Here is a 16287-nt window from a genome sequence, read left to right as displayed (position 1 = left end):
TTCTGTTATCAGCCCTTAAAGTCTCATTTTTTATAATTAATTGAGCTGTGCCAGAACTCAGAACAGGGTTGTAGACTGTAAGGAGAACCTGAAATTGGCATTGTGTTTGCATGTTTAATGTGAAATCTAGCAGTCATAGATTTTACTCACTTTTTATAACAAGAGGAAAGAAGCAGTGATTCTCTAATGTCTTAATAATGAAAATTCACAAATATTTGTACCTATAAAAAACAGAAGTTAGTTATATTGTTATTACTAAGGGAGTACATTTTTTACTTTTCAAAGGTTAGTGGTTACTTTGATAGGACATAGCAACAACATCTGAAGTCTTTGTGATATTTTATATGGCCATTATATTGTGAAAGCAAAATATAAACTTTCATTTAGTTATACTCATTTGTTGTAAAATGATTTAAAATGGTGTCTGTAATGCAGTAGTCATTTGTTGCATGTGCCCTTTAGACTTAAAATATATTTGCTCTACGGCAGTGAAAGCCCATTTTGGAAAAATTTGTTTATATATTTTTGTTTTTATTTTACAAAATATGTGATGTTCTGTAAATGGGTTGTATTGCATGATAGATGACACTTTGCCATGAATTTTGGGGGGGTTAATATTTTTCTCTTCTCAGTATTTCTATGTGTTTATTTTTAATACCACCAGTTCCATTTCTAACGATTGACCTGAGTATGGGAGTTCTCTCTGATCAGAAATGCTTCCTTTTCCTCACATTTATTAAATAGTTGTCCAAAATAACTAACCTACTTGATATCTGGTAGCAGCAATGCTGTTTGCCAATGAAGTATCAATAATAAAGAAGAAAAATGTGTCAGGGTTTGGTTTTCCCCTAGAAAAGCTAATTCTGTTTAAGGCATAATTTTTGCAGTCTAATCCCAATTGCAGCAGTATTTGTGACATGTGTTTTCAGCTGCCACATTCAAATATCTTTCTCAGGAAATTAGTCAGGATATAGTTATTTTGGAATTTAGGATTTGGAATCATGGGGGCTCAAATCCTGACATTGCCATTCATTTGTTACCTTTGTCATCCATTATAATTCACTTAACAGTTTTGAATCCCCGGTTTTATATTTTTGTGGATTAACAGATGCTAGTTTTGTTTATTATTTAGTTCTTCCCCCAGTTTTTTAATCTATCAGAAAAATTGCTGCTGCATTTTTGTAGACTCACATATTTTCTTAGATTTTAGTATGTTCTTGCTAAAATGACTCCTGGATGTTCTATTTCAGATTATACTGTAAAAGGCAAACTGATTTGTGTTTCTAACGAAAAGAATGTATTCTGCAGCAACTGGGTGTGAAATGTTCTGTAAATGTCAATTATGGCCATTATATCTAATGTGTAGTTTAACTCTGCTGTTTCTTTGTTGATTTTCTGTCTGGATGATGTGTCCCTCACTGAATGTGGAGTGTTAAATTCCCCTACTATTATTGTATTGCAGTCTATCTCTCCCTTTAGATCTATTAACATTTGCTTTATATATTTGGGAGCCCGGTGTTAGGTACATTGATACTTATAATTGTTATATCCTCTTGCTGAATTGACCTCTTTATTGTTATATAGTGGCCTTCCTTGTCTTTTTATATAGTCTTTGATTTGTAGTTTATCTTATCTGATGTGAGAATAGATACGCCTGTTCTTTCTTGGTTTCCAGTTGCATGGAATTATCTTTTTCCACCGCTTCACTTTCAGTCTATGATATTTCTATAGGTAAAGTAGCTTTCTTGAATGCACCGTATAGTTGGGTCTTGTTTCTTAATCCATTCAGCCACTCTGCCTTTTAATTGGAGAATCAAGGCCATTTATAGTCAGTGTTGTTATTGGTAAGGGTGGACTTACTACTGCCATTTTGTTGCTTATTTTCTGGTTGTTTTAAGACTCTTCTCTTCCTTCTTACTACCTTTCTTTGTAGGTAAGTGAATATCTCTGGTGGTAAGTTTTAGTTTGTTGCTATTTATTTTTAGTGAATCTCTAAAAGGTTTTTGTGCTGTGGTTACCGTGAGGCTTATAAAAAAACATTTTATAGATATAATTTTATAGATATAACTAATTATTTTAAAGAGATTACAACTTAGAACACAAAAGCGTAGAAACAAAGGCAGAAAAACACACACAAAAATCTACACTTTTGACTCCATCCTCTCTATGTTTTGACTCTTAGTTGTCTCAGTTTACATATTTTTGAATTACCTGTCTCTTAAAAGGTTGTGGTAGCTATTGTTTTTGACAGGTTTGCCTTTTGGGCTTTGTACTAGAATTAAGAGGGGATTACACATCAAAAATATAGTAATAGAGTATTCTGGGTTTGGCCATGTACTTAATTTTACCAGTGGATTTTCATACCTTGAAAAGTTTCTTGTGCACATTGCTTTTTTTTCTTTTTTCTTCTTTCTTTTGGACTGAAGAACTCCTTTTAGCATTTCTTGCAAGACGGGTGTGGTGGTGGTGAATTCTCTCAGCTTTTGTTTGTGAAAGACTTCATTTCTCCTTCATATTTAGATGACAGTTTTTCTGGATACAATATTCTTGGACCACAGGGTTTTTTTCCCTTTGAGCAATTTGAAAGTGTTGTTTCACTCCCTCCTGGCCTGTAGTATTTTTGTGAATAAGTCTGTTGGCAGATGAATTGGAACTCGTTTATATTTTATTTGCTTCTTATCTCCTGCTGCTTTTAGGATCATCTTTTTGTTCCTTGGCCTTTGAAAGTTTGGAATAGTCTTATTTGAGCTAAGTCTGTTTGATGTTCTAAGATTTTCCTGTACCCGGGATATTTATATCTTTCTCATGTTTCGAAAGTTTTCTGTTATTATCTTGTTGAATAAGCTCTCTACCCCTTACTCTTGCAGCTCCGTCATGAACCCGATATTTCTTTTTTTTTTTTTTTTTTTTTTGAGATGGAGTCTCACTCTGTTGTCCGGACTAGAGTGCTGTGGCGTCAGCCTAGCTCACAGCAACCTCCAACTCCTGGGCTCAAGCAATCCTCCAGCCTCAGCCTCCCAAGTAGCTGGGACTACAGACACGCGCCACCGTGCCTGGCTAATTTTTTCTATATATTTTTAGTTGTCCAGATAATTTCTTTCTATTTTTTTAGTAGAGACAGGGTCTCGCTCTTGTTCAGGCTGGTCTCCAACTCCTGACCTCAAGCAATCCTCCCACCTCAGCCTCCCAGAGTGCTAGGATTACAGGCGTGAGCCACCGCGCCCCGGCCCTGATATTTCTTAGATTTGATCTTATGAGGTAATTTTCTGTGTATAGGTGTTCTTTGTTCCTTCCCATTCTTTTTTTCTTTTTTTTTCTTCTGGCTGTATTTTCAAATAGCCAGTCTTTAAGCTTCACTGATTCTTTCCTTTGCTTGGTTCATTCTGCTGTTCAGAGCCTCTAAAGTGTTTCTCAGTTTAGCCAATATACTTCTCAGTACCAAGATTTCTGTTTGATTTATTTTAATTATTTCAATCCCTTTATTGAATTTCTCTGATAAATTTCCTAATTGCTTTTCTGTGTTATCTTGGAGATCACTGAGTTTCCTTAAAAGTGCTATTTTGAGTTCTTGGTCAGAGAGCTCACAAATTGCCTCTTGTTAGGATCAGTGACTAGATTTTTGCTTTGCCCTTTTGGGGACGTCATGGTTCCCTGTTTGCTGCTGTTTCTTGTGGGTGTATGTGTCTTTGCATTGAAGGATTATTTATTCCACTCTTCTCTGTCCAGCTTGCTCTGGTTTTTATTGAATATATTTGCTTAGTGAATCTCCACTACTAGGTCGCTGCCTCCTTTCGGCTCTAGGTCGCACTTGAAGCCCAGGTTCACCTTGGCACTAGTAAATGGTCAGAGCACTGCCTGTTCCCAGTGGGGGAGGTCCCAAAAGGATTATCTCAACAGTGTGGGATAACCACTTCGTTCCGAGGGGCCCTGGGGAACGTCCTACAGCTCCTCTTAATGTGGTGTCTCCTTTGGCCAAGATACAGAGCAGAGTTTCCAGCTTGGGAATGGTAGTCCCTTCTCTCCTGTCTTTGTCTTTGACTTTCCCTGTCCTCTAGGCTGTTTCTCCTTCAGGCAGTCATGATGCTACCTGGGTTAAGGCAAGAATAAGTCTCCTGCCATTGAGCCCCAAGAAGATGGGGAAGCTGATTGACCACCTCAATTTCACTCCTTCCAGTGTAGGAAACCTATGAATTGAGGGGAGATTTCTAGCATGGCTGGTGCCTGGCAGAATGGGGGAAGGGGGGATTGTGGGTGTGGAAGTCTGGTTCTCCTACTGTCTGCTCATAGTTGTTCCACTTCTCTGAGGCCCTGGGAACTGTCCCATTCTGATACTTGAATTCTGGGTTGAGTGCTGGAGAAGATGTTTGTTTGTTTTTTGGTGGGGTTAGGGGCCTGGGGAACAGAAGCCAGCTTGCCTCTACACTGCCATTTTGGAACCAGAACTCTCTGACAATTAATAATTGGAAATGTGTGCACTTAGCTCATTTCTAAGCTGTCCAGATTAATGGCAGCATAATTTATTAAACCTTAGTATTTGTTTCAGGCAGTTTATGATCTTAAGGAATGCTCTTGCTTGCTTTGTGCACTGGGGGATACGTTTGAAGGTAGGATGATTAGGAATGGAGAATGTGAAAAACTTTTATTTTTACAGTTTCTTCTCAAAGACAACAATTATGTTAGTCTTTATAGATGTCGAAGAAAGAGCCCAAGAGTAAAAATAAGTGTAGCACTGTTAATTATTGATAATTGGGTAAATAATCATTAATATGATTCTGTGGTTTAAATATGTAGTTATATCATCTAAAACATTTCTTCAAAGACATTATTTGGAAATTTTAATTTTCATTACCTGCAAACAAATGTGATCAAATATTAATAAGTATAATAAGATTTTAGGGAGTCATGTTATATAAACTATATTCAGTGAATCATACAATACTCTTCCATGTTTGTCAGTGCAGTTATACTTTCAATTGATTATGAAATATAAAAACATTATATTCAGCAGTTTTTGGTTTTTGTTTTGTCTTCTATCATTGCTCTGTTAAGTTTATGTGTATTTGTAATTTTGCCCACATTAGACATTTGAACCAAATATAGTCATCTTCTTCATCCCTTTATCACTCTTAATAATTTATAAGCAGACTTGCTTTTGCATAGTACTCTGGAATGGAAATGTGTTCACATTGGGACTCAGTTACCACAAAATTGAGAAAGTGAAAAAATGTTCACACATGAACAAGTTTCAGTTAAGATGATACTGTGCAAAGTAGTGCTGCCTATACTTAAATAATGTCTCTGTTAACTTTTTTGGTGGTGTTAGAAATGCATCCTCTTATTAACTGCACTGTATTCTTTATTATAACAATAGTTTAGTTTTAATCATTTTTGTATGCTCTCTGTGTACAAGACACTGTGTAAAATACATAGTGACCTCTCCCATTATACTGTAGAGGTCAGAGAAGATACCCTGAAGGAGGTGGTATTTGACTAGGACCTTTAAGTAGGGGCAGAGATTACTGTAAATGACCAGGCAGTACAAGCATGTGAACAAAGATTAGAGATACAAAACACATGGTTTTTCTTCAAGATAGTAATAGGCAATTCAGCTTGAAAAGATGAGAGGCCTGGAAAGACTTACCGGGTTTATTGGATGTTATTTGTGGGGAGAAGGAAGCTATTTGGGAGTTTTATCAGAAACAACTATCATCAGTAATAGAAGATACCATGGTTGATACCATCATGTAGATAGTATCAAGTGGTCAGAAACAAGGTTTGAAAATTCGTGAGACAGATCAGAGATTGAAATAGGTTTGGGAGTTAACTCCATAGAAGTTATAGTTAATGTTGAAATCAGAGAGAGAAGAGTAAAAATGGGCTGAAGACAAAGTTCTACTTGTTCATTTATTAATATATTTAAAGACTAGATGGAGGAAAAGGAGCCAGAGAAGGGTGCTGTGAAGTAATCAGCAGAGGTAATGTCCCAAAGTCTATAATGTTCAGGAATGGTTGTCTGCTGTGCTAAATGTACAAAAGCCTCAAGTAAAGCAAGGTGATTGGTGATCTTTTGGCCAAGTAGTCCATGGGAGAAAGGCAGCCAGTGTAAAATATTCTTTTAAAGGACAGGGAATGGGCGTTGAATATTTTTTTAGGTTCTGTGAATTCCAGCAAATTTGTAGAATTAAAGCCAGGGAACAGGAGAGGTGGAAGAGTAAGAAATCATAATTGACCAAATTCCTCGAGGAGTTAGAGACTGAGAATAAAGGAGTTTTATCTTCTGCCTCCAGGAGGGAGGTAGGTTTGCCAGAAGAAGTTAATATGGTTTAGAAAGAAGTCGAATTGGTAGGAGAATGACATTATTCTGTACTTTATAAGACCTTGAAAATAACATTTTCTGAGCAATATTGGGAATTGATTATATTGTGGTATTGATTGAAATGTGTGATTCCTGGAACTATATTCCTCATGATGTATTCTAGTGTATTTAGTATTAATTAAGTTGTTACTTATCCTATTCTTGACCTTGTGAAAGTATATATCTTAGATTTCCCATGCTTTTGTTTTTCTGTATTTTTCTCTGTCACTTTTATTTTCTCTGAAGATTTGTAGCAATATGGTGTGAAATATATCTTAAAACTAATTGCTGAAAAATTTATTCATATGTGTTTCCTCGTCATTTAGCTTGATCCAAGGATTATTCGACCATTTATAGCGGAGTGCCGTCAGACTATTGCCAAACTTGATAATCAAAATATGAAGGCCATTAAAGGGCTTGAAGATCGGCTGTACGCCCTAGACCAGATGATTGCCAGCTGTGGCCGGCTGGTGAATGAACAGAAAGAGCTCGCTCAGGTAGGTACCTATATCAGACTTCTCTCAGGAAAAAGAATTTGTGGTTTGTACAAGTGTTTTATGTGCAATATCAATTTTCATAGGCACCATGTTTTCATTTCATCTTCAAATATAGTTAATGTATTATTATTGTTTACATGTAATAAGAAGAAAGGCATGTTCTTAATGGTTGTGTTTATAAAGTATAGTGAGTGAGCCCAAGCTACTACTGTAGATAAACCATGAAAGTCCTGCTTGCAGCTGGGAAAAATAATCAACTTTTAAAACATGTTAATAACATATAAAAGCAGTAATTCTATTAAACGTTCAAGTACCTCTTGCTCTGTCAAAAAAGGAAAAAGGATAAGAAATGAGATTTTAAAAGGACAGAAATATGAAATCTTAAAGAATTTACTAATAATTAGATTTTAGGTCTAATTTAATGCAATGTTACAAGAATTCTGCTGTCAAAGTAGGCTTATAACCAAATGAAGGCAGCAGAATGACGAAGAATGGTAACCCTAGACATTCCCCCACAAACCAGTGTCTCCACCATGACAAGTACTATGACAAAACAGCCCAGAGCCAAACTGTTGAATTTCATAATTAGATTCTAATGCACACTTTTCTAGTTTAACTTTCTTCTGCCAGTCTTTTCCCTCTAAAATGTGTTCTTTTGTTAGAACATATGAATAATGTTTAGAATGTTAACTTTTTTGCTTTTTAAAAAAGTAAACTATGCATCCTTGCTGTTGTCAAAGTTGATAAATTAGAATGTCATCTAGTATTTTCCTTTTAGTGATAAATTCCATTTTCTCATTTGAAAATCTTTTTAAATCACCTTGATTTCTGGAGGATACTTTTGCTTGGTACATGTAGAATTCTAGAGTGTTTACTACTGACTTTTAGTGTTTTCTTTGCCTTTAGTTTGGTTTCTAGCAGTTTTACTCTCGGGTGACAAGATGTGGCAGTCTTTTTATTTACCCTGCATTGGGCTTGTAGTGCTTTTTGAATCTGTGACTTAATGACTGTATCATTTGGGGAAGTTCCCAACTTCTCTCCAAATCTTGCTTTTGCCTCACTTGCTTTCCCTTCTCCTTCACTGATCCCAGTTACAAGTGTGTTAGACCTTTCACTGCATCTATTTCATTTATGTTTGTTTCCTATGTTTCCTGTCGTTTCATCTATCTGCTTCATTATAGATATTTACTTTTGACTTATCTCAGTTCTAAAATTTTTAGCAGTGACTAGCTGCAGTTAGCCATTTACTGATTTCTTATTTCTCGTTTATCTTTCAGTTCTACAATTTCAATTTGGTTCTTTGTTTATATAGTTTTAAATTTTCAGCCAGAATATTCAGTCTTAGCCATCTTTTCATCTCTTTGATCACATAGTAATTTAAAAGTCTTTATCTGTTAACTCCATTATCTGTACCTGTGGGTCTATTTATATTTTGGGTTGTTTAGTTTTTAGTCCTTTGGTCTTGCCTTTTCATATGCTTGATTTTTTAATAAGAAAAACCAAGGAGATACTATGAGGCCTAGGGTAACATCTGCAAAGAATTTATGTTTGCTTTTGGCATGCGCTAGGGGCTATTACAATCTTAAATTACTTTAATCCAGTTTCAGAAACGTAGAAGATTGGAAGTGTGTCCTCCGGTTCTTATGATGACCAGTCTACTTTTGGTTTAACCCTAATTGTACGATGTAGCTTTTCTGGATCTGAATGTATGTGTGCTCCATTGTCTGTTCCCTTGGCCGGCTCTGATGTTCAATTTTTTATTTCTTGGCTCCACAGAAATATCAGGACTGCTTAGTATTTATTTTTAGCTTTGGTCTCCTCTTTAGGAAGGAGAAATCTCCAGGGAAGAGCATTGCTAGTTGCCTAACTTCCCTCTCTTGGTTTCCTTCTCACGGATCCTGGCATCTTCACTATGCCTGGCTCCTTCACTGCTGTCCTAGATATCCCATACCTAAAGCCACGGGGAGCCTGGTCAGCATTACCATCACATTAAAGGCTACCATCACTAGATACAGAACTGTATTCCTGATCTTTTGCATCTTCTCCAGTGTTATTCTTTTTTAACCTTCCATAAAATAAATCGAACAATTTATTTAACTATACTACTTTTGATGGTCATCATTTGGTTTCAGTTTTCCTTATGACAAATACTGTTTGAATATCGCAACATATTTATCTTTACATACATGTTCTAATACTTCTTTAGATACAGTCACTGATAATGGAATCACTACACTAAGATCTCTGCATTTTAAGTATTAATTAATAATGTTATAATACCTTTCATAAAAGCAAAATCAGTCAACATTTCTAGTAAATAATGAGAGTAATTTCCCTTTAATCAATGTTTGCCATATATTTCCTCTGAATTTTCATTTGTCAAATGTTCTTTATCATAATGATTTTGTAAGAATTTATCATATATAGTCTGGGTAATTTTTTGTGTATTTTAAGTGGTACAGATATTGTGTCTTGCTCTTTGTTGATAATTTTTATAGATTTTAGTACAGAAATTTTAAATTTTGATGTAGTCAAATTTATTCCTATATTTTTTCATATTTAATTTTATGAAACCATCATTCCTTTAAAATCCTTCACTTTTTTTATAACCATTTCTCAGATTGAATAAACCAAAACTTCCAATTCTCTTATCTTAGATACTTTCTAAGATAAGAGTGTCTCTTACTTTGTCTCTCTTCCTTTCTTTACTCCCCAGAATCTCTATTGACTTTTTAAAATACTGCTGATATTTCTACCACTTTATATCATTTGAAATCTTTATATCACTTGAAATCTATAGTTAATCTGGCAGATACATTAAATGGTTTCGTATTTGATGATAATATAAAAAGAAATTTATTGCTTATCTTATCCTCAAAGCCACATTGGATTCAACAAATGGAGTTTTTTCATATAAGAATAAGTCTTATTTTTCTGGGAGTATGGCTGCTGTGATGAATGCATTATTGGTATTACTTTGTTTTCCTCAAAATAATGGAAGAATGCCTTTTTAAATATATGTATTTAAGCTTTTCATGTTTACTATCGAAGTTCGGCTATTTAACCTTCTTCAATCTCAACTGGAATAAAATTCAGTGAATTCCTTACCCCGTTCCCATGGAAATTACAAAATTAATTTTATTTGTCTTATCGTAGAGGATCTGTTTAAACATCTTTCTGCTTAATTTATTTGCAATATTTTGCTATTGTTTTAAACTATAGTAGTTCATGGAATTTACCCTTTAGAACGTGTAATGAAAATTAGACATCTTTCTTTGATTTTGATACCTGAGTAGTGTAGTCCTTTTAAACATTGAAAGACATTTAAATACTTAACTATTTATATTCTTCGGTGAATACATCTTGGTATTCCTAAGTACTCATAATCAGTGTATTTGGACGTCATCTAGATTGCCTGGTTACATATTGGGAACAAAATCTTAAGACAGAAATGCAGGCCCCAAGATAGACAGGGTTCAGCGGGCATACCTGAGTGAATCTTGCTGCAACAGGATTAGGTTTAATAAGATTCTTTTCAATGAGTTCATGAGAGAAAGAGGATAAGCTGTTGAAGATAGAAGATACGTGGACTGTGGGTCACTTTTCATACCTATATTGTCATGCGTTTGGCTGTCAACGGATGTAGAGAGGTAACAGTTTTCTGATCTGGAAGTCTTCATCATATCAGGTTTATTTTCTCTTAGTGTGCTGTACTTATCCTGTATCACAATTGTAATTAAACTAGTGCATGCTTTTAATACAGTCTCTTCTCTTAGAATATCAGCTCCAAGAAGGCAAGACTCTAGTCTGTCTTTTGTTGTGCTATCCACAAAACATTACTGCCATTCATGACACATAGGAGGAACACATTAATACTTACTTAATACAAGGAAATTTGGGTTTAAGAAATGTTAAATTTCTCTTTAGTCTCTTGCTGGTCTGGAATATTTCACATTTTATTACTTACAGATGTCTGTTGCTGCTTATGGTCTTTCCCCATTGCATTTATTTTGTTTATGAGTATTTTCTTCAGAATGTAGTTGGTGAAAATAGAAAATTCAGATTAGCCAGTTTTAGGAGTAGATTTTACATCTTGCCATACACATTTGCAACTTGAAGTAGTACATTCTAGCTACATAGTAATTAAAACTTCTAACCACTCCCAGTTTTAAAAAAGGGAAAATAAATCATGGAAAGGGATTTATTATCTCAACATTTCAGAAAATAAAGACCAACCTAAATGTCTTTAAAGGAGTAATTTTTTTCAACTATGACATTTATGGGGATCCTTGTAGACCCTCTACATGGCGTTGGTAGAAAAACCTTACCAAACTTTTGAAGCTGTGCATCACTGGAGACCTGAATATTCATTCTCTAGCCATTTTTATCCTTGCATCTTATGAGCAAAATAAGGAAATGCCAGCAAGTCTTCTTCCTAACCAAAGTTGACAGAATGTGTCTGGAGAGGGGTTGTGAGTGCTGTAGTGCTAAACCTTATTTACATGTAGAAATATTAGTACTGAATTAAGTGGAGATGATTTATCAGAATGTCTAGTATATGTTATGTTGAGGATGGTTTAACAAGTATGAAATTATATTTATTGAAAAACAGAATTATATTTTTCCTTCCTTCAACAGCAATACAGTACTTACAAACACATGTTTTAGTGTCAGGAAATCTTTATTTATGGTCTGGAATTTAGATTTGGTATTCTATGTTTTTCATGGATTCAGTTAAAAAGTAATTAAAAACTTATTAAGACTTTACCAAAGGAGATAAAGACAGCAAACTGCTCTTTTATAGATTAAATTATAGAAAAATTATAGCTGCAATTGACCATAAAATATATTGAAGGAAAAAAGTCTGGGCACTATGGCTCATGCCTATAATTCCAGCAGTTTGGGAAGCTGAGGTGGGAGGATCGCTGGAGGCCAGGAGTTTAAGACCAGCCTGGGCAACATAGCGAGGCCCCATTTCTACAAAAAATTTAAAAATTAACCAGGCATGGTGGTGCACACCTATATTCTCAGATACTTGGGAGGATAGCTTGAGCCCAGGAGTTTGAGGTTGCATGAGCTACTATAACACCACTGCACTCCAGCCCATACAAGAGAGTGAGACCCTGTCTCTTTGAAAAGAAGAAAGAAATGAAAAAAAGACATACAGTTATTGTTGAAATTGTCTTGTTTTCAGAAATTGAACCAGTTTGACTTCAGTACACAGCATTTAAATTTAAATGTCATTATGATATTTGGAAAAACATGAAACAGAAAGGAAAGAAAACTACCAGAAAATAGGAAGACATACTTTTCCTTTGCTGGTTATATGGTTAATTTACTAGAAGGATAATTATTCATTTACAATAGCAATGCAGCAATCAGATGGATGCGCAAAACCAAAACTGCCTATTACATATTAGCTAGTATATAGAGTAGGGATAAAAACCTCATTGTAGCAAAAAATGCATAGTGATAAGCTAATTAGGTTATCTTAGGACATTATATAAAGAGAACTAAAAATATTTGAGAGATATGAAAGAACACTGTGGCAGATCTGTCTAAATTAATTTGTAACCTAAGCACAATCGCTGCTTGACAAAATGATACAATATTTACCTACAAAAATAATGAGAAAGGGTAGCTAAGAAAATTGGAAAAATTTTTTTTCTACTAAATAATAAAGTACACTGTGAAAGCCCACAATTAAGTAATTCTTTTAAAGACAGGAGCACAGATCAGTGGAACAAAATATAGTTCAGAAATAATTGGAAATGGCTATGACTTTTCAATAAATAATTTGAAGACCTGTTGATTATATTTTATTTGGGGGAAATGTATAATAATAGCGTTGTATCAGGTTGGCTAGATTAAATCCGTCATTGTTTTTCAGTGACCGTATTTTATTTATGTTCAGACTGACCTGTGGTTTTGTAGGAGTCTAGACACATAGGTTCTAATTCTAATTCAGCTGTTGTGTCCTGGATAAGTTACTTTATCTCCCCAGCCTCCATTTTTTTCCTAGCTTGAAAAGTGAAACAAAGTTAGATGAGCATAGGTTTCTTAAAAATTCTGGGTCTTGTGCTATGATTGTATCTATTACATCCAGAAAAATAGGGGATATTAAAATCTTATTTGAAAACAGAATAGTTTGTGTTTAACGTAAAGATATTCCTCTTAAGTTAATGTTCATTTATTCATGAAACAAAAATAATGTTCTTTAAAATATTTTTTTCTCAAAGGGATTTTTAGCTAATCAGATGAGAGCAGAAAACTTGAAGGACGCATCTGTATTACCTGATTTGTGCCTGAGTCATGCAAATCAGTTGATGATTATGTTGCAAAATCATAGAAAACTGTTAGATATTAAACAGAAGTGTACCACTGCCAAACAGGAACTAGCAAATAACCTACATGTCAGGCTGAAGTAAGTAATTCTTTTATATCTATTTTAGGATATTTAGAGTTATTTATATTTATTTCTCCCAAGGGATGGGTAATTTTCACATGCCATTGTATTGAAATAATTGATTCATTAACTTTGGAATTATAGTATTTTTATAGAGCCTTATATGTCTTGATTTCCTTAGCTTAACTAGTAAATTATTTTTAGCAAACTTTTGTGAATGTTGAAAATAATGGGTTTCATTCTGTAGGTGGTGTTGCTTCGTAATGCTTCATGCTGATCAAGATGGAGAGAAGTTACAAGCTTTGCTCCGCCTCGTAATAGAGCTGTTAGAAAGAGTAAAAATTGTTGAAGCTCTTAGTACAGTTCCTCAGATGTACTGCTTAGCTGTTGTTGAGGTTGTAAGGAGAAAAATGTTCATAAAACACTACAGGGAGGTATGCAAGTTGAATTCTATTTTAATTGTATATGAACTTTAATGAACTGGTGTATGTCGTTTACCATAAGATTTTCTCTTCTAGTGGGCTGGTGCTTTAGTCAAAGATGGAAAGCGATTATATGAAGCAGAAAAATCAAAAAGGGAATCTTTTGGGAAGTTATTTAGTAAGTGTTCTTCATTAATAACTTTATTTACTTATTTAAAGAAAACAATGTTTTTATCTTGTAGACTTGAATTATCTGTAGCGTAATGCATGTATATGTTAATTATCATTGAAATCTAGAAAAACAGTCGAATCCATTCTTAAATTTTAAATTTGAAGCATTGTCAAATTTTAATTTACTTTTTCAAAAACCAGAGATAATTTTTTGCCTTAAGTAAAGTTCCAAAATAACCATACTGTTAATTTCTTTATACAGGGAAGTCTTTTTTAAGAAATCGTCTGTTTAGGGGACTGGACTCCTGGCCCCCTTCCTTTTGTGTATGTATTTATTTTCTAACCATGACTAAATTCCGTATGTTTTAAAACCTTTTCCAGAAGTAGAGGCATTTATCAGAAACTTACAGAAATTGTTGTGGTTTTTAAAAAAATCAGTATAAAAATGTTTGGGCTTTAAAAAGCCAATTGGTATAAAGCTTTAAGATATATTCATAATTTTTGATCAAGAATCTTCATAACACAGGAGGATACCTTATACTACATTGTTAGGATTGGTGGGAATAGAGTCACTTGTTCTTTCTTTGTGTGTATATTTCTTCCTTCTCTTTCACCCTCCTTTTTTCTTCCTACCATTCCCTCTCCTGCCCTCTTCCTCCTCCTCCTCCTCTACCCCTCCCCTCCCCTCTTAATTTCTTTTCCAAACTCCCCTTTCTGCTTTGACAAATCAGGATAGGGTAATATTTCAGTAAGTCTTCACTGGAACATTAGTTCGATATATTTCTAAACCAATATTACCTGGGACCATTAATTTTATTAGATGAGAAGAAACAATTCCATGATCAGAGCAGTTTAGGAGTTGCTGGGATTTTTCTCCCCCTCCTCAGATACTCTGTTTAGGTGTTAAACATGTGTCTGTACTGTGGGGACTTCTTAGGGCTTTAAATATATACATTTTTTAATGTCTAAGAGTGAGTGATGTAATAGAAAGGGATTCCCATTCTCATTTATCCTGGAACATTTTTTTATGAAGAGAATTTTGACATCTCCAGATCCGCTTGAGTAATGAATTGAAACAATTCAAGTTAAAAGGCACAATTTTTGGTACTTTTATAAAGAAAGAAATGATAGAGTTAATATTTTTTAGAGAAGCTAAAATTGATTAAGAGTTTGTATTTTGGAAAATATAATGGAAAGATCAAGGGGGGAGAGGTGCAAGGAAGGAAGTATTACATGGAAAACATTTTTGGACATCATTAACCAACAAAGCATGTTAACAGGTAACTGTAAGAGATGTAGGGCTTGAGATGTCTATATGTTCATGCTATAAGTCAAGGAAAAATTTTGGAATAGCCTTTCGCTAGTGAAACAAGTGGTTTTATTTAATGTTGATGGAAATACTAGAATTCCCATAAAATGCTAAAAACACAAGGGGAGGAACAAAGCACGTCACTTGATCACCAACAGCTCATGTCCTAGGCTACCGAAAGCTCAGAAAAATAAAATACCATGTCTTCATTGTATGAGCTTTCATTTTCACTTTTTATTCTCTTTCTTAAGTTTGATTAGATAATTTGAAGCATTTTTGTTTGTTATAGTGAATTTAATTATAGTAAGAAACCATATACAAATTTATTCTTTGTATATTTTGACAAAAAAAAATTTGTTTTTCCACTTCGGACAGACTCAGAAGCCTCGAAAGTTTGACTGTGAACTTCCAGATATTTCATTAAAAGATTTACAGTTTCTGCAATCATTTTGTCCTTCGGAAGTTCAACCATTCCTCAGGTAAATATCATTGGTATTTTTAACTTGCATTATAACCTTAAAATATTTTCGCTATTTTGGAGCTGTGAAGAGTATCAGCAGAGGTGCTAGTATAGAGAAATGTTTTATGATGCACTGGCTCTCCTATGACTGCTTTAGGAAATTTCTGGGGAATACAGAAATGATCAGAAAATGAAGATAACCTGGGTAACACAGCAAGACTCCATCTCTAAAGAGCAATTAAGATAAAGCAGAAGTTTTATGCCTTATATTCAGTTTATGTTTTTCTACTAGTTACTCTAACTTTGCATGCTGTTGGGAAATTTCTGACTTATCAATTGGCTGATTATGACTCAGATTTCTTAAAATACTCCTGGTATTCATTTAAAAGGGATGATAATAGTTCCGTTATTTTTGACATGTTAAAATAATTGGTTGCAGTTACCCATCTTTTCATTAGGAAACCAGAAGTCTATCTAACATGATCGCATTCTATTTCAGGGTTCCCTTACTTTGTGACTTTGAACCTCTACACCAGCATGTACTTGCTCTACATAATTTGGTAAAAGCAGCACAAAGTTTGGATGAAATGTCTCAGACCATTACAGATCTACTGAGTGAACAAAAGGCAAATTCAGTTCTTTCAAATGCTTCTCTTCATTAATACAA

At 34.3% G+C, this 16287-nt stretch overlaps 1 protein-coding gene across 5 annotated transcripts in view; it reads left to right on the top strand.

Moving 5' to 3' along the window:
- The window catches only part of RB1CC1 (RB1-inducible coiled-coil 1), a 90220-nt gene that overhangs the window by 38911 nt on the left and 35022 nt on the right, over positions 1 to 16287 (top strand). For all 5 annotated transcript variants that reach the window (XM_012661440.1, XM_012661441.1, XM_012661438.1 and 2 more), the window contains 7 exons: positions 6682 to 6852; positions 13092 to 13276; positions 13506 to 13692; positions 13777 to 13858; positions 14114 to 14175; positions 15536 to 15639; positions 16120 to 16246. In XM_012661440.1, coding sequence (XP_012516894.1) covers positions 6682 to 6852; positions 13092 to 13276; positions 13506 to 13692; positions 13777 to 13858; positions 14114 to 14175; positions 15536 to 15639; positions 16120 to 16246 — 918 coding nt within the window. The remainder of the gene's footprint in view (positions 1 to 6681; positions 6853 to 13091; positions 13277 to 13505; positions 13693 to 13776; positions 13859 to 14113; positions 14176 to 15535; positions 15640 to 16119; positions 16247 to 16287) is intronic.

Source organism: Propithecus coquereli, unplaced genomic scaffold, assembly GCF_000956105.1.
Source record: "Propithecus coquereli isolate 6110/MARCELLA unplaced genomic scaffold, Pcoq_1.0 Scaffold71, whole genome shotgun sequence".
Classification (NCBI taxonomy): domain Eukaryota; kingdom Metazoa; phylum Chordata; class Mammalia; order Primates; family Indriidae; genus Propithecus; species Propithecus coquereli.
The sequence above is the reverse complement of the archived record's forward strand: the minus strand, read 5'-3'. Positions and strand labels throughout refer to the sequence as shown.